Source organism: Moschus berezovskii, chromosome 18 (assembly GCF_049115385.1).
Source record: "Moschus berezovskii isolate FMDL1 chromosome 18, NW_MosBer_1.0, whole genome shotgun sequence".
Taxonomy (NCBI): domain Eukaryota; kingdom Metazoa; phylum Chordata; class Mammalia; order Artiodactyla; family Moschidae; genus Moschus; species Moschus berezovskii.
The window spans coordinates 77,732,768-77,752,145 of record NC_142477.1 but is presented as its reverse complement, the minus strand read 5'-3'; the positions used below and the strand labels follow the sequence as shown (position 1 = coordinate 77,752,145).

At 40.9% G+C, this 19,378-nt stretch overlaps 1 protein-coding gene across 1 annotated transcript in view; it reads right to left on the bottom strand.

Annotated features, from left to right (window-relative positions):
* PANK3 (pantothenate kinase 3) overlaps positions 1–19,292 on the bottom strand; it is a 28,649-nt gene extending 9,357 nt beyond the window's left edge. The window contains exons 1-5 of the mRNA XM_055421785.2: positions 18,936–19,292; positions 12,004–12,356; positions 7,798–8,051; positions 5,653–5,829; positions 4,577–4,700 (exon numbers count right to left, since the gene is read on the bottom strand). Coding sequence (XP_055277760.1) covers positions 4,577–4,700; positions 5,653–5,829; positions 7,798–8,051; positions 12,004–12,356; positions 18,936–18,963 — 936 coding nt within the window. The 5' untranslated portion in view covers positions 18,964–19,292. The remainder of the gene's footprint in view (positions 1–4,576; positions 4,701–5,652; positions 5,830–7,797; positions 8,052–12,003; positions 12,357–18,935) is intronic.
* Positions 19,293–19,378: the final 86 nt, after the last annotated feature.

Below are 19,378 nucleotides of genomic sequence, written 5' to 3'. Positions count from 1 at the left end.
GGAGACACACCAAAGAAAAGTATCTCAGAGTTGTTTAGGATTTTTTAAAAAGCTGTCAACTTGGTCAGCATGTTGCAGTTTATGCTCAGCAATATGAGAATTTTATCTACAGCACTAGAGATAATACTGACTGGAATAATGACATGGCCATCTAATCACCAGGGTTCCAGCATGCTCTGTACCCAGCCTAACCCATCAAGTCACTCTCTTTGCTAAGATTCTACTCATTAATTTGGCTCCTTAGGTCGCTTAAGAATTGATGCTTTTGAACTGTGGTGTTGGAGAAGACTCTTGAGAGTCCCTTGGACTGCAAGGAGATCCAACCAGTCCATTCTAAAGGAGATCAGTCCGAGGTGTTCATTGGAAGGACTGATGCTAAAGCTAAAACTCCAATACTTTGGCTACCTCATGAGAAGAGTTGATTCACTGGAAAAGACTCTGATGCTGGGAGGGATTGGGGCCAGGAGGAGAAGGGGACGACAGAGGATGAGATGGCTTGATGTCATCACCGAATCAATGGACGTTGAGTTTGAGTGAACTCCAGGAGTTGGTGATGGACAGGGAGGCCTGGTGTGCTGTGATTCATGTGGTCGCAAAGAGTCGGACACGGCTGAGCGACTGAACTGAACTAGGTACCTCTAAAATTAGAAAATCACTGATGGAGAAAGCAATGTTTGAATTTCCAGAATATCTATATCTACTCTCACAATAATATATGTAGGATATATATTTTTGCATACTGAATAGTGTAAACTATGCACTTAATTGGCTTCCCCAATGGCTCAGTACAGTCTCTAGACAGTCAGCAAAAATAAGACCGGGAGCTGACTGTGGCTCAGATCATGAACTCCTTATTGCAAAATTCAGACTGAAATTGAAGAAAGTAGGGAAAACAACTAGACCATTCAGGTATGACCTAAATCAAATCCCTTACAATTATACCATGGAAGTGAGATAGATGTAAGGGGCTAGATCTGACAGCGTGCCTGATGAACTATGGATGGAGGTTCATGACACTGTACAGGAGACAGGGATCAAGACCATCCCCAAGAAAAAGAAATGCAGAAAAGCAAAATGGCTGTCTGAGGAGGCCATACGAATAGCAGTGAAAAGAAGGGGAGCAAAAAGCACAGGAGAAAAGCAAAGATATACCCATTTGAATGCAGAGTTCCAAAGAATAGCAAGGAGAGATAAGAAAGCCATAATCAGTGATCAATGCAAAGAAATAAGAGGAAAACAACAGAATGGGAAAGACCAGAGATCTCTTCAAGAAAATTAGAGATACCAAGGGAACAGTTCATGCAAAGATGGGCTCAATAAAGGACAGAAATGGTATGGACCTAACAGAAGCAGAAGATATTAAGAAGAGGTAGCAAGAATACACAGAAGAACTACACAAAAAAGATCTTCATGATCCAGATAATCACGATGGTGTGATCACTCACCTAGAGCCAGACATCCTGGAATGTGAAGTCAAGTGAACCTTAGGAAGCATCACTACGAACAAAGCTAGTGGAGGTGATGGAATTCCAGTTGAGCTATTTCAAATACTGAAAGATGATGCTGTGAAAGTGCTGCACTCAACATGCCTGCAAATCTGGAAAGCTCAACAGTGGCCAAAAGACTGGAAAAGGTCAGTCTTCATTCTAATCCCAAAGAAAGGCAATGTGAAAGAATGTTCTAACTACCACACAATAGCTCTCATCTCACATGCTAGTAAAGTCATGCTCAAAATTCTCCAAGCCAGGCTTCAGCAATATGTGAACCATGAACTTCCAGATGTTCAAGCTAGTTTTAGAAAAAGCAGAGGAACCAGAGATCAAATTGCTAACATCCGGTGGATCATGGAGAAAGCAAGAGAGTTCCAGAAAAACATCTATTTCTGCTTCATTGACTAAGCCAAAGCCTTTGACTGTGTGGATCACAATAAACTGTGGAAAATCCTGAAAGAGATGGGAATAGCAGACCACCTGACCTGCCTCTTGAGAAACCTGTATGCAGGTCAAGAAGCAACAGTTAAAACTGGACATGGAACAACAGACTGGTTCCAAATAGGGAAAAGAGTAAGTCAAGGCTGTATATTGTCACCCTGCTTATTTAACTTATATGCAGAGTACATCATGAGAAATGCTGGGCTGAAGAAGCGCAAGCTGGAATCAAGATTGCCGGGAGAAATATCAATAAGCTCAGATATGCAGATGACACCACCCTTATGGCAGAAAGTGAAGAACTAAAGAGCCTCTTGATGAAAGGGAAAGAGGAGAGTGAAAAAGTGGCTTAAAGCTCAACATTCAGAAAATGAAGATCATGGCATCCAGTCCCATCACTTCATGGCAAAACAGTGGAAACAGTGGCTGACTTTATTTTTCTGGACTCCAGAATCACTGCAGATGGTGACAACAACCATGAAATTAAAAGACGCTTACTCCTTGGAAGGAAAGTTATGACCAACCTAGACAGTGTATTAAAAAGCAGAGGTATTACTTTGCCAACAATGGTCTGTCTTGTCAAGGCTATGGTTTTTCCAGTGGTCACGTATGAATGTGAGAGTTGGACTATAAAGAAAGCTGAGCACCGAAGAGTTGACGCTTTTGAACCGTGGTGTTGGGAGAATACTCTTGAGATTCCCTTGAACTGAAAGGAGATCCAACCAGTCCATCCTAAAGGAGCTCAGTCCTGAGTGTTCATTGGAAGGACGGATGCTGAAGCTGAAACTCCAATACTTTGGCTACCTGATACGAAGAACTGATTCATTGGAAAAGACCCTGATGCTGGGAAAGATTGAGGGCAGGAGGAGAAGGGGACAACAGAGGATAAGATGGTTGGATGGCATCACCGACTCGATGGAGATGAGTTTGAGTAAACTCCAGGAGTTGGTGATGGACAGGGAGACCTGGTATGCCATGGTCCACGGGGTCACAAAGAGTCGGACACGACTGAGCGACTTAACTGAACTGAATGGCTCAGTGGTAAAGAATCTGCCTGCAATGCAGGAGACAAGGGTTTAATCCCTGGGTCAGAAATGGCAACCCACTCCAATCTTCTTGCTTAAAAATCCCATGGTCAAAGAAGCCTGGTGGGCTACAGGCCATGGGGTCACAAGATTTGGATGTAACAGAGCAACTAAGCACAGTATTTCATGAACCTGCGATTGGTGTCTTGTGGTGTATGGCCTTAATTACAGTTAATTGGTCAGTGAAAATGGACCTGTAAGAGCTAATAAAAAAGGTCCCAGATTACTGTCAGCCCCCAAAGTGAAATATTTCCCAACTTTAAGTTAAAACGCCTACTAGTAGCTCCCTCAACTAACTTACTACGCTGTTATAAAGAAACTTAAAAGACAGAATTCTGATTTTAAATTTAGAATAATTCAGAGGGTTAATTCAAGCCTTTGCACAGTTGTTCTCTCTGCTGGAGCGTCCCTTTCCTAAAATATCTGCACCCATGATTCTCTCACCTTCTTCAAATCTTTGCCTAAGAGTCACAGTTTCAACAAAGGCTTCCTCTAACTACCTAATTACTTAGTAATTTGTCCTCTGCCAGTCTCTGGTCTACTCATAATTCTCTTTAACTTGTTTAATTTTCTCTTTTCTGTTGTTGTACCTGGCATGTAGGATCTTAGTTCCCTGACCAGGGATTGAACCCACACCCCCTGCAATGGAAGCTCACAGTCTTAATCACCTGACCAGCCAAGAAAGTCCCTAATTTTCCCTTTATAAAAAAAAGCATTTCCTACCTAATACTAAACAATGTACTTATTTATGATATCACTAGAATAGCTGTAAGCTTCACAAAATCAGGGATTTTTTTTTTCTTCACTAATTTACTTCAGGTGCCCAGAACGATACCTGGCAAATGATACTCTGCAAAGATTTATTCAATGAATAAACGAAAGAGTGAACAAATGAAGAATTCCTTCATAAAGTACAATTTCCAACTCATTTACAACATATTTGATATTTTAAAAAACTAAATGGGCATATACACCTACTACATGAAGACAGAACTGTACAATCTTCTTTAAATAAAAATAACCCAAATATGAGGTAAATCTGGCAGTACATGCTTTTTTAAAGTGTCCACCATTCAAATGTCATGTGAAGAACAAGTCTCAGTGCCTTCATAGCCCTGTACAATGCTGCTTGATCCATATGCAACAAGGCAGCACTGTAAAGAAGCCGAGGGCAGTAAGAAAACTTCCAAGTACTTCACTATCAAATGCAACATTAACAGGAAGGAAAACAAAACAAAACACCCACACTTTCAATATTTAGTTGCCTCAAGACGTTTTTCTGTTTAGGGGGAATCTCTGTTTTACAATTTCAAGATATTTAGGCTATGTATTTCTGAAAAGGTTGCTGGATAAATGTAAATATCTCTTTGTCCTAATTCCCGATCTGAATGATCTGCTACTTTCTTTAAATGAAGTTTCACAGTTGAGTAGGTAACATATATATTAGTGTACCTTGGGATTTAATAGATTAATAGAACTCAATCCTAGAGGCCTCCTTAAGAATCCTGCTACATGTACAGAAAACTCCAACTCACATTTTTCATGTAATTAAAAAAAAATTACCTCATTAACAGCACACATTCGTGCCACAGAACCAATGTTATTGGTGATAGTAACTAAAGTAGCTCTTGCTAGATCTTCTTTACTAACAGATTCTCGCTTCTCCTTATAAATCATATTCCCAAAACTGTAGAGAAATGAAAAAATCAAATCTGCTGATTAACAAGCAACATCTCATACATTTTGGAACTACAGCCGACAGATAAAACTACACATGTGCAAAACAAGGTATACATGTACAAAGTTACTTAATGACTCAATGAATTGCACACAGCAAACACTGGGAACAACCCAAACACACATCAAACTGATAGTCACACAATGAAAATACCATGAAGCTATTCATAAAAAAGAGAGAGAAGGAAGGAGGGGAGGGAGAAAAGGGAGGATAAAGAGGAAGATGGAGGCAGAAAAAAGTGGGAAAAGAGAGAGCGGTAAGGGAGCAGGCAAACAGGCTAGGAAATACTGCTGTTACAGACGATACAGCCATCCCTCTCAGCCACAAAGGACTGGCTCCAGGACCCTCCTTGGACACCAACATCAACAGATGCTCAGGTCCCTTGTACAAAATGATGTAGAATTTCCATATAACCTATACATATACTTTACATCATCTCCATATTGCTTAATACAATATAAGCACTATGTAAAGAGCTGTCTAGGCGCAGCAGATTCAAATTTTGCTTTTGCAACTTTCCAGACTTATTTTCAATCTGAGGATGGTTGATTGTGTAGGTGCAGAACCATGGTAAGGGGAGCGAACTGTACACGGTATGCTATAAAATGCTATATAATGGTATTTTAACATTATCTTCTGAAAGTTACCTTTCATAAAAAAAGGAGAAGGATATATATTTGTATTTGCATACAGAAACACTGGAAGGATACTCAAGAATGAATAAAAACAGTTTCCTACAGTGCACTGAGGGGAGACTTTTTAATGTAAATTTAATTTTGAAATCACAGAGATGTTCAAAACTTGTAACTGAACTGGGTAAAAGGAAGCCCCCTTACAACTTCCTGATACACTGCTTTCTAAAAACTAGCAAGCTTAATTACAGTGTAAATGCTAAACTTACCTAGATGCTACAGCCCAACCAGGCAGACCAAATCTTTCATAATCACCCCCGTAAATATCACGGACGAGTTTGTCAGCTTGTGTGCTGTCACCTTTCGATGCCATTTCAAGAGCCTCTTCAAAACTTTCACAGCCAGTCAACAAGCTACATAAGCCCAGAAAAGTACCCCCTCCAAGGCTAAAGAAAAACAAACGAAATGTGGTAAGTTGCATTTACACACTGTATTCTTTCTCCAATGTAAAAGGATGGAGCACTCACTTATTCAATTAAACACATGAATAGAAAATATTTAAAAACCTAAGAAAAATGCAACTCAAAACCAAACTTGTCAGATCAAAGAATAAACCAAAGGAAACAAATCTTGCTGTGGAAACACCACCACACAAGAGACCTTTTTTATTTCCTAGTATCTTCACCTGGTACCTCACACTTTGCAACTGCTAAAAACACACATCTTTGTGTGCATGAAAAAGGAGTGTTTAAAAAAATAGTTAGCACCACACAAGTTAAAAGGAGGAAAACTGTAATTCTAAGTCAATACACAAACATTTACATGACTCTGAAATGAATACAGTGAGATTAAAGACAGAAATTAGTTGTAATACTCTTTGAATATGCTCATAAAATGAAATCATGTTTCTCTAATCCTTAAAATCAAAACCTTTGTTCCTTTAGTCTCACCTGAATTTCTAACAGGTTCTACTCCTGAATCACTGTTGGAATTTAGTTAACAGACTGAATTTCTATCTTTTTGAATTGACTTAAGTAGGTAATACTTCCCTGTAGTTCTTTGGCATAGAGTTACAATGGAGGTAGACCTTCAGTCACCATAGAAATAGAATACTAATTAAATTTAAGTACCATTCAAATAGGTGTACTATATTGAAATTAAGTTTTTCTGGGGACTTCCCTGGCAGTCTAGTGGTTAAGACTGCGCTGCCAAAGCAGGGGCCGTGGGTTTGTTCCCTGGTCTAGGAGCTGAGATTTCACATGTTATACCGAGAGGCCAAAAAATAAAGTGTTCTCCCCTCCCACACCCTTGCTGCCACAAAACCACCTAATTTAAGAATCCTAAAATCTATCTTCTCCACCTTTCCTTAAAAGTTGATAAAGTACACATTAGAATCATAAGGAAAATATAAAAATCTCACTTCACATCTGTATTTCAGGTATTATAGAAAAGAAGTGAAAGTTGTTCAGTCATGTCCGACTCTTTGTGACCCTGTGGACTGGAGCCTGCCAGGCTCCTCTGTCCATGGAACTCTCCAGGAAAGAATACTGGAGTGGGGAGCCATTCTCTGCTCCAGGGATTTTCCCAACCCAGGAATTGAACTGGTTCTCCTGAATTGCATTGCAGGTGGATTCTTTACTATCTGAGTCACCAAGAGCTCATGTTAAACTCATCCTATTGAATTAATTACAAGGTTGCTAAATACTTCAACTTAAAAAAAAAAAAACACTATTATTTTTGGCTACACTGGGTCTTTGTTGCTGCACGGGTAACAACACAGCGGCGACAGTGGGGTCTACTCTCTAGTTGTGGTACACAGGCTTTTCATTGTGGCACCTTCTTGTGATGCGGAGCACGGGCGCTAGTGCGCAGGCTTCAGTAACTGCGGCTTCCAAGCTCTAGAGCACAGGTTCAATAATGTGGTACATGGGCTTAGGTGCTCGGTAGTATGTGGTATTTTCCCAGATCAGGGATCAAACACATGTTTCCTGCATTGGCAGGTGGATTCTTTACCACTGAGCCACCAGGGAAACCCCAAATACTTTGTACTTTAAATATGAATCAAATAAGCATGTGGTAAGCTTTAGCCTTAAATATATGTCTATATAAAAATGAGAAAAATGTTTTGGAAAAAGAAGTATTATTGGAATCATTAGATAAAAATTTACGCTTCATTATGGAAATTTTAATGACAACTGACACTAACCGAATACAAACATTTCATGATTTTAGTTTGAGTCTACCCACATGCCTTATAAAACAGTACTACCTGCAACACTGTAACTTTTACTTACATATCTACATTTTTAGCTATTGCACAACACACTTTTTCTGATGAAGCTACCATATATATACTTCACAATTTCTAAGAATAAAACAAATGAATGCTGCTCTAAGAACAAAAATGCTACCACCTTGTTCCGGTTACTCGTTTATAGTTGTCTTTGGAATGGACTGCTAAAATACTGACTCCCGAACCAATGTTCACTACCAGGAGTGGATAGGGATCGTCCAGGTTAAAAGGCATCTTTTGGCACCTCTCAGGTTCTGAGGCATTAGCAAAATAATAGCACTCTGCTTGTCCATTGAAACTGACAGAATCTATATACAGCAAGCCCTTCACAAGGCAGTCAAGTTCATCCAGTTTGTGCAGGTGGAGGTTTCCAATCTGTAAACAAACCCCAAAAGAAGTTTTATAAAGTGAACAAAGAATAGCATTCAAAATACTTAACTATGTGATATTATTCTGGAAATTTGGAAATCTGTCTGGATATTCTGTAAACCTGTCTGGACATTTTAGTTTTCACCAAGATGGGGAGGAGGGGAGAACCAAGCCAACATTTAGTGGGTAGGGACTTGGGTGGGGTACCAGATATCTGGAGGGGCGGGCAGTTGTACAAAACAAAGAATTAACCATTTTTCTGCATTATCTTTGAACATTCTGACAGATATTTTTGTTTAGACAGTAGTAGGAAAATGTTTTTAATAACCTGAGCCTATGTAAACAAGTGTTTTATCTATGTGTATAAAATACAAGGTATTTTTAACACGGTTTTAAATACATCCTAAATTTGCAAGGAATGCAACCGTCATATAAACTAAAGAAGTATTGCACTTTTGTTTGGAACTTTATCTTGTGTTGTTTAGCATCTTGGAGTTATATCACAATAGCAACACCAATAAAACATTTGATTCTCCAATAAAACATACTGTTATCAATCAAGCATGTGTGGCTTTAGAAATTAAGATCAATCTATGTACACGCATAAGTAGGTGCTCAGTTGCTCAGTCCTGTCCGACTCTGTGATGCCACGGACTACAGCCTGCCAGGCTCCTCTATCCAGGGAATTTTCCATGTGAGAATACTGGAGTGGGCTGCCATTACCTTCTCCCAAGAGATCTTCCCGAACCAGGGATCAAACCTGTGTCTTCTGCGTCTCCTGCACTGGCGGGATTCTTTACCACTGAGCCACCTGGAAAGCCCCAATTTATGTTCATACAAGCATCTAAATCTAACTACTCAATTTTGCCCTCCCGTGTGACCCTACCAGAGAATCTACCTACTTCTACTTACCGATATACAAAATTAATCAGTTATACCTTAATTTCCTATATTTATATCATAGTTTCGGTACTAATGTGAAATTATTAAATTCACTTTTGGTTAGTAAAGAGTAGATTATATTTGCTATAAAAGATCTCAGCTTTGATAATGCTTTCCCATTCTCTAAGGACTTATCAGGTATCACTCCTGGGGATACTTATCAGGCATCCTCGAGTTTCCAAGGCATCTCTTTTCAAAGCAATAGTATTAATTATAATGCACTGTACTTCTCTTTGTAATTCACTTAACCATGTGGTCTAGGAAACAATACTCTTTGTGTCTTATTCCTAGCTGAGTTCTCAGTATCTAGCACAATAACCTAACAAATACTCGATGCTCAAATATTAGCTTAGTAAATGACTGAACACCAACAAAAACAAATATTATAAAACCTCATCACTAGGAAATATTAATATTTCTTTTAAGAAAAATTAGAACTCTGTAATTTGAATACCAGTATTTCCAATGGCTTGACAAAAGGTGGCTTCAAGGACACTCCTTTCGGCAAGAATACTGGCAACCATTAAGTATCATACTTCCAAACAAACTGGTTTCAAATTCATGAAATTTATGGTCAGATTACTCAATAAACTGAATACAAATCAGTCCTACTCATCATAAAAATTTTTAGTAAAAATTTATAGACTTTTAAGCTACGCCAAATTATAAGGTATTAACTTCTAAGTGATCACTTATGCTCTTTTCTTACATGAATTTGAGAAATTCACATGCATATTTAAGTGGACCTCTTTCAATTTTCACTTTCATGCATTGGAGAAGGAACTGGAAACCCACTCCAGTGTTCTTGCGTGGAGAATCCCAGGGATGGGGAAACCTGGTGGGCTATCAATGGGGTCACATAGAGTAGAACACGACTGAAGCGACTTAGCAGCAGCAGCAGCAGCATGCATATTTTCAAGAAAAACAAATTTCAGTAAAACCAAGTATCAACTTTTAATCTTTGTTCTAATGGAAAGGACTGGAAGCTTGGCAAACCCCTACTAGCACAGAAATCAATGCTTGCATAATCCTCTTGCCAAATGACCCCCCAGCCTCACATCAAGATTGGAATGTGGTGGGGTTGATGATATAAAACCAAAGAAAAAAAGGGGTAATAGGAACTTCATTCAGGTGTCTATTAATCAAAATATACAGACTTCAGTTGGAGTCTGGGAAGATGGGTGTCCTTAGGAGAGATGACTAGATTAATACTCAAAAAACCATGCAGACACAGGATAATATGAAAATATTTCAAGCCCCATTTATATCTGGCTTTGCACACTACCAAATTCACTGGAGTCTACATCTACTATACCTTTGCAGCAGTTCCTAAGCTTAGCAGGTTTTACCAAATATTATGTATTACAGGCCCAACTCTGGCCAATTTTTACTCACTGTATAAAGGTTTTTAAATGCTCCAATCAAGAGTCAGTCATATAGACGAATGGATAAATAAGTTGTACATATTTACAATGGAATATTACTCAGCCACAAGAACGAATTTGATCAGTGGAGGAAGCACAAGCTGGAATCAAGATTGCTGGGAGAAATATCAATAACCTCATATATGCAAATGACACCACCCTTATGGCAGAAAGTGAAGAACACCCTCTTGATGAAAGTGAAAGAGGACAGTGAAAAAGTTGGCTTAAAGCTTAACATTCAGAAAACTAAGATCATGGCATCTAGTCCCATCACTTCATGGCAAACAGATGGGGAAACAGTGGCTGACTCTATTTTTCTGGGCTCCAGAATCACTGCAGATGGTGACTGCAGCCATGAAATTAAAAGACGCTTACTCCTTGGAAGGAAAGTTATGACCAACCTAAACAGCATATTGAAAAGCAGAGACATTACTTTGCCAACAAAGGTCCGTCTAGTCCAGGCTCTGGCTTTTCCAGTGGTCATGTATGGATGTGGGAGTTGGACTATAAAGAAAGCTGAACACCAAAGAACTGATGTTTTTTAACTGTGGTGTTGGAGAAGACTCTTGAGAGTCCCTTGGACTGCAAGGAGATCCAACCAGTCCATCCTAAAGGAGATCAGTCCTGGGTGTTCATTGGAAGGACTGATGCTGAAGCTGAAACTCCAATACCTTGGCCACCTGATGCGAAGAGCTGACTCATTTGAAAAGACCCTGATGCTGGGAAAGATTGAGGGCAGGAGGAAAAGGGGACAGATATGCCATCACCAACTCAAAAGGACATGGGTTTGGGTGGACTCTGGGAGTTGGTGATGGACAGGGAGGCCTGGCGTGCTGCAGTTCATGGGGTCGCAGAGTCGGACACGACTGAGTGACTCAACTGAACTGAGTGAGGTAGATGAACTTAGAGCCTGGTTTACAGAGTGAACTAAGTCAAAAAGAGAAAGACAAATATCATGTATTAATGCATATATATGGAATCGAGAAAAATGGTGCTGATGTATCCATTTGCAGGGTCACAGCTGGGGAAGGAGTGGGTGGGACGCTGAGAGCTCCACGGAAACATGTGCACTGCGCGTGTGATGTCACCTCTGACTCTTTGCAGCTCTATGGACCGTAGCCTGCCAGGTTCCTGTCCTGGGATTTTCCAGGCAAGAATACTGGAGTGGATTGCCATTTCCTACTCCAGGGGATCTTCCCAACCCAGGGATCGAACCCACATCTCTTGCGTCACCGCCACTGGAAGGCGGATTCTTTACCATGCCAATGTAAAATAGAGAGCCAGTGGGAATTTGCTGTATGACACCTGGTGCTCTGTGACAACCTAGAGGGGTGTGAGGGAGGTTCGAGAGGGAGTGGTCATATGTACACCAATGGGTAATCCACGCTGATGTATGGCAGAAACCATCACAACATTGTAAAGCAAACAGCCTAATAAAAATTGGAAAAAAAAAGGGCAGGTCAAGAATATATACTTCCTCTGTATCAGCACAGAGAACCAGTCTAAGGAACACACCAGACAGAAACCAAGCCTCATATTTTAAAAATTGAAGAAAACGGGTATCAATTTTTGCCTCTGAGTGAAATACCTACTGTGCGAAAATCTTTTTCAAACTTGTAAGCACCACCTCCTGTAGCACATAGCACCGTGTGTAATGTTGAGAAGTTTTTATCTCTTCCCATTTGGATAAAAGTAGGTAGGTCCTGGGTTGGAAATCTGATAAAGTGCAAGTTCCCTCTCCGGCCAAAAAGTGTTAAATCTTTCAATTCAAGGTGTACATCCCGAATACCAGTGGATCCATATGCTACATTAGAAGTCAAATATTTCCGGATACTTTTTAAGCTCTCAACTTCTTCTTGTTCTTCCTCTGCTGTGATATCAATAGGTTCAAAATATGATAGCTTTACCAGAGTTCCCCCGATGTCCATGCCAAACCATGGGAAAGCTGTGGATAAAAAATAAAAATATATATCTTGATTTTGGAAATACAAATTAGGAACTAGTTAATTAGCCACAAACTTTATTTACTGTGAACCATGCACTTAGTCAACTTATGAGGTAAAACACATCTTCTATGTGCAACTCACCCTTTTCCCTTCAAAGTGTTACTCTGTGCATTTTCTAAAATCCCTGAAACCTAGGATTCCTGGATCCCAAAGACCTTTTAATTCTTGCTCTGGTAGGCATTTCTTTTCATTTATTATATACTTATCATGTGCTCCAGGAGATTAAGACAAAAAATAGGACCAATTTTGTCTTAATAGTAGTATGTCATCACCTTTTGAAAATGTTTCTAAAAAGATTTTAATGTAATAAAATTGGTCTAGAATCATGTCAAGTAACCCAAGAGAAAAGAACCTCCTTATAAGAACCTTTTTTCTCTGCCCATTAAACTTACTAGGCTTCTTTAAGGGCCTCTGGTTAATAAAAATTAGCTGTTGATAACGATGAAGGTAAACCTACCTGGAGACAGGCACACTTGGGGAGGTAGCATCATCTGGATTTGGGACTTGGTACTCTTACTAACTGGGCTGTAGGACACTGGAAAAACCATTAACCTGTCAAAACCTTAGTTTCCTTAAGGTCTCTTTCTCTTCTCTGGGATCTTAATCATCATGACAGTGAATGAAAACTAATTTCACAGTTAAGATACATAGATTACAAAACGCCTGAAGAACTGAAGTGGCTCAGTTGTATCCAACTCTTTGCGACCCCATGAACCTACCACGCTCCTCCGCAGGTATTTAACAGTTCATTATGTATAAGATGTCAAGGATAAATAGTTCCCTCTAAAATTCTACTTTGTTTCTTAAACATTCATATTTACTTGATATGAGTGTACCATTAGAAACCAGGAACATCAATTCAATGAAAAAGGATTCTATACATTTCTTTATACAGGCACTATGCTTTTGTCACCTACAGATTTGTATAAACAACTAAGATGATGCAGAAACTAAATTTTCTCAGTTTTGTCAGGTGGCTAGCAATGGAGGCCATCTTAAATAAGTAAAAAAAATAGCGTCAGCTCTTAAAGGAGGGGGACTGGAGATGCTATATTGCAGACCATGACGTTTTAGTAACCATAACATACAAACTAGAACATGATAGCTCCCTTCTTTCCTGCACAGAGATCCTTTCAGTTCAGCAGAGTTCTAGAATTTATTTCCTTATACCAGAGACGCAATCACCATTCAAAAAGTATGGAGAAGGCAACCAGAATACAGAAGATACATATTCTTAATTGTGACCCTCCTTTCACTCAAGTAAGTGATCTGACTGCCAGTGCCATTAGAGCAAATATTTCAGCTGCTTACTCTGTCACTAACCAAAGTGACAGGGAGAATGGCCACGAAATTAAACTTTATTTATCCGCAATAAAACTACAAAGTACAACCACAGGCCTACTGATAGTTCCAAAAGGCAAGAAAAACATCACTTTCTAAAGAAATCAGGCAAATCTCTCTATCGATAGCTTTCTTGCTTCTAGCCTGCTGCTGCTGCTGCTAAGTCACTTCAGTCGTGTTCGACTCTGTGCGACCCCATAGACGGAAGCCCACCAGGCTCCCCCGTCCCTGGGATTCTCCAGGCAAGAACACTGGAGTGGGTTGCCATTTCCTTCTCCAATGTGTGAAAGTGAAAAGTGAAAGTGAAGTCGCTCAGTCATGTCCGACCCTTAGCAACCCCACGGACTGCAGCCCACCAGGCTCCTCCATCCATAGGATTTTCTAGGCAAGAGTACTGGAGTGGCGTGCCATTGCCTTCTCCGGCTTCTAGCCTAGGGACAGGTTAAAAGTAGGTTACAGAGTAAAAGCATCCTACTTCCTACATATAGCCTAAGCATTTCTCATTCTTCTGGAAATAAAACTCACCACTGTCAAGGTGGGAAAAAAAGAACCAAAATACACATTTAATGAACAAAATACACAGTCTATAAATAACTCCTCTGATGATGGCAAATAAACATTACCTTCTCCAGTCTTTGAGCATTTCCTATAATCTCTCAAGATCTGTTTATGTGACCCTCCAAAAACACAGGAGCTTCTACTCTATTTCTGACCTAAGCCCAAGAGAACTACTATATCAGTCCCCCATAAGTAACAAGAATATCCAGAACCACCTTAAGCAGAGTGATACCTACCAGGCAGATTATGTATACAAAAGAAAACTGAATGTCTTTTCAGATAATTAAACAGAAGATATTCTAGCCACAAGACCAGACTGTTCATCTCCAACAAGCTGTGCAGGGGTTTCCCAGTGGCCTACTGGTTAGGATTCCCAGCTTTCACTGCCATGGTCAGGGTTCAATTCCTGGTTGGGAAACCAAGCAAAGCAAAAAAGCTGCTTGGTGTGGCCAAAACTAAATAAATAAAAGTCTGATCTTTCGTTAAGTGTTGGTAAGGGTAGGGGAGAAGCATTAAAGAGCTATTTAATTGCAACTGGCCCCATGCAGATTTTAGCCAGAAGGGATACTATGCCAAACTCGATTTAATTGTTCTTTGGCAGAAAGAGAAGGCAAAAGCTGAAATGTTCAAAACATTAGTGGATTATTTTAAGGAACAAAATTCTAAACTGGACACGTGCACTAGTAAATTCTAGATATGGCTCAAGTTCTTGAATAAAAGGCATCTCACTCTTCCCAAGAATCATTCCAAATAAAAGTGCTGTTTTAAAACAGCCTAAGAAATTAAACCATTTTCACACCTTCAGTATTATAATTCTTCAGACAAGCTTCAGAAGATATCCCCCGTTTTGATAAATTAGTTACATCTCAGGGGATATTATCAACTTCAACTACATCTTACCATCAATTTGAAGTCATTCTTCCTAAGTAGTGACTCAAGTTTATAAACAGGCCAAACTACATGGAAGAAAACAGCACACATATGCTACATACTTCTCTCTGGTATCTCCAGGTATCTGACTGCTTGGATCAGCAGAGCAGGCATACAAACCTGCTGCTGCTGCTGCTGCTAAGTCGCTGCAGTCGAGTCCGACTCCGTGCGACCCCATAGACGGCAGCCCACCAGCTCCCCCATCCCTGGGATTCTCCAGGCAAGAACACTGGAGTGGGTCACCATTTCCTTCTCCAATGCATGAAAGTGAAAAGTGAAAGTGAAGTCACTCAGTCGTGTCCGACTCTTAGCATCCCCATGGACTGCAGCCCACTAGGCTCCTCCGTCCATGGGATTTTCCAGGCAAGAGTACTGGAGCGGGTTGCCATTGCCTTCTCCCATGCAAACCTATACTGCACCAAATTATAGTATGCATAAAATGGGGGGGAGGATGGACTGTACTGGGTCTTCACTGTGGTGTGTGGGCTTTGTTGTCCTGCAGCAGGTGGGCTCTTAAGTTCCCCAACCAGGGACAGAACCTGGGCCCACAGCAGTGAAAGCCCAGAATTTTAACCACTGGACAGCCAGGGAATTCCTCTCTATATAAAACTTTTATTATCACCTTGTTAATCATGTTGTATGCCATACAGGTAACCAAAACAAAGGCTGACCCCTAACTTAGAAAGTTATGTGAGCTGAGATACAGAGGACCACCACTGTTGAGATTTTTATTACCTATAATTTAAGTAGAGTGAAGAGCACAAGTAAAGGTAAAGCAAATATTGCCATCGTCTTGGTTTTAGCAAAAAATTTTCATTAATGTTTCACTTCATCCTTCCCCTGGAGTTAAATTAATACACAATTTCAAATGCTCATCTTTCAGTTATACAATCTATTCCTTTTCTTCTTTTCTGGTTAAATACATACATGTGGTTTATAAGCTGGTATACTATTAGTGATGCATCAAAAAAGCAATGTTTTCTAACACATGTAACTGTTAAGAAAGTGTGCTACACCAAAGTCACTTGCGTAACTAGTATAAGACACATACTATGACTTGTAGTGCTCCTCTAAGGAGTAAACAACGCAGCACATGGACACAGTGCCTTACATACAAAGTGCTCACGAAAGTTATAATTAAGAAAAGAAACCTATACAAGAACTCAAAAACAAAACAAAATAATATTTCTTTAGCTAACCTGAGTGGTTTGAAACATCAGAAATACTGTCCAGGGATTTCCCTGGCAGCCCAGTGCATAAGACTCAGAGCTCCCAATGCAGGGGGCAAGGATTCCATCCCTGGTCTGGGAACTAAGATCCCACATGCTGCGCAGCTTGGGCCAAAAAAAAAAAAAAAAAGAAATAATACTTTCCATATATATATGTGTGTGTGTATGTATTTATCCACAACAGTTCATAGTTGAAATACTTTCTTTACCACTGCACAAAAACAAGAAGTTCTTTATTTTTTTTGTAAAGAATTGAGTAGACAGCAAAGTCATCTTCCGCATATTAAAAACTGGAAATGTTATTTCAGGCTTCTAAATCATATTAACTGACTTTTTCAGCATAAGTAATGGTCTCACAATGTACCACAATGTAGTAATAAGTAAATTACATCTAAAAAACTAGGTGATCTTATGGTTGCCAGGGAACGGGGAGAGGGATTCCTGGGGAGTTTGGGATGGACACACACACACGTGTATATTTACAATGGATAACCAACAAGAAGCTACTGTACAGGGCATGGGATTCTGCTCAATGTTATGTGGCAGCCTAGATGGGAGGTGGGTTTGGGGGAGAATGGATGCATGTAAACCTATGGCCGAGCTGCTCTGCTGTGCACCAGAAACTACCACAAATTGTCAATGGGTTATACCCCACTACAAACAGTTAAAAGATAAAAAATAAACACATAAAAATAGGTATTAGTCCTCAACCTGTTTATTTTATAAACTCTTAATTATCATCCTTGCTAAACATGAAACACCTTTGACAGAGATGGTATCCACATCTGATTACAAGTTTGCCCAATCTAAGTAATCAAACTGTTGTCGTGGCAAAAATAAAATACCACAGGGTCAGAATATAAGCTTGTCATGGTTAAACTCACTTTCCTCAATGGAAATTCTAAAACAAGCTGAGAAAACGTATGTGTTGAAGGAAGATGCCCAACTGTTCTACTTTACAGCATCTGTTTAAGATTCATTTAATTTAGCAAATGTTAAAGTAAATTAGAAGTGTTTCTATATTCCTGTCATTAAAGCCTTCACATCACTATTTTATACACTGATAAAGGAGAACTCTTTATCTACCATTCTTTTGAAAAAATCATTGTTTAAAAAATGTTTTAGGGGACTTCTCTGATGGCTCAGTGGCTAAGACTCTGCACTCACAAAGGAGCAGGCCAGGGTTCAACCCCTGGTTGGGAAACTTGAGACCCAGCTGCAATTAAAGACCCAGAGCGGCCAAATAAACATTAAAAAAAAAAAAAAAGTGTTTTAGTTGGCAGATAAAACTACCAGATCAGAAAGGTTTGTGCTTCCCTAAGTATTCAGGCTATGCCCTACAGGTGCAAATAAAAAAAAGAACGCAGGACTATGAGTCAGGAGCCCGAGGACATCGAACCTCATTTAGCACAGAGTAGGTCTGTGCAGCCTCGGAAAAGACACTCTGGTGCCCAGTAAGTTCAATTTCCTCAGCATTAAATTAAAACTAAATTATCTCACATTTAAATGACAATTAGCAGATTTCAGAGTGCTTTGGTATGTTGACTGTCCACCGAGGTTTGCAAAAAACCGGAGGGGCGGTAAAAGGCAGGATCTTGCTCCGTTTTTACAGCAAGAGATTTCCTAGAACTGTTGGAAGAATCACACGACACTGTAAAATGGCAAAATACCAATACAATTCTAAGACAGAATGACAGTGGCTGACAATGGCTGAGTGATTAAATAAAGCATTTATAGGAGTAAAAGTTTTAAATAGTCTAAAAACAAAAGGAAGCAAATAAAAGCGACCTACTCTCTTTAAATATGCGGGAAAAAATTTTAAGTATATGCTCTATAGTCTTAAAAAATCTCTATATGAGTAGTCACCAAAACAATCTTAGAGGTCTGCTCTGAGTGGCGGGAATACCGGTAGTTTTGCTCTTTTAACAACTATGAACTATTTGTCATTCTAAATACAAGCAAACCATCCCACCGGTAGGTTACACGCGCGTGTGTTTAAAAGCTCTAATTATAACAACAGTGACAACTCCCGGGAACCGTGGATTTCAAGGACACAAGCAAAAAGCTCAGAGATTTAAAAAAAAAAAAGAAAAGTTATAAATGTCCCCGCGCAATTTGACAGCCGTGACCACCAGTTTGCAGCTTTGGAGGAAGCTGGCAGCGCGGTCTGGTAGTTCTAATCTTGCCTGCCAAACCCCGAAACAAAAACTCCCGCTTGCACCTCCCAGATCTCAGGAGGAAATGCGAGAAAAGGCCAGGGGGGCGGCAAGCGCTCGCCAGCAGAGCTTAGGGGGATGGGAAGAGAGCCTGGAACCGTGTGCTGAAAACGTCCCTCCGCCCCCACCCCGCGCGCGGTGCCGGCGGGAGCAATCTGTTTCGAAGCAGGCCGCCCGGCCAAGGGCTTTCCAGACGCGGCCTGACGTGCTCTCCCAACCCGACGAACCCAAACCTCCATCTTACAGGGTTTCTTGGCATCCTTGATCTTCATGGCGTCTGCCTGAGGGGCGAGGGGCAGCCTCTGGACCGGCGCGCGAAGGGCAGCAGCTACGACTCCAGAGGTGGCTCTGGGCCGCGCGGGGAGGCCGGGCCGGTTCCTCCCCTCGGGCCGGGCTGGGCGGGCCAAGGGCGGGGCGGCGGCGCCTAAGGCTAGGCCCGGCCCAGGGGGCGGCCCCCCACCCCCGCGAGGGGCGGCCGGGACCGAGCGAGCAGGGGCAGGCCGCCGGCCTCGCCGCTCCGGGGCCCCCGCCGCCGCTCCAAACAAAAGGCCCCGCTCCCCTGAGCCGCCGCCGCCGCCGCCGCCGCACCGAGAACCAGCCCGCCCAGGCCCAGCTCTCACGTGATGCGAGCCCCACCCTCTCTCCGCTCTCCGCCCGGCTGCTGGGGATTGTAGTTTCCCGAGTGTT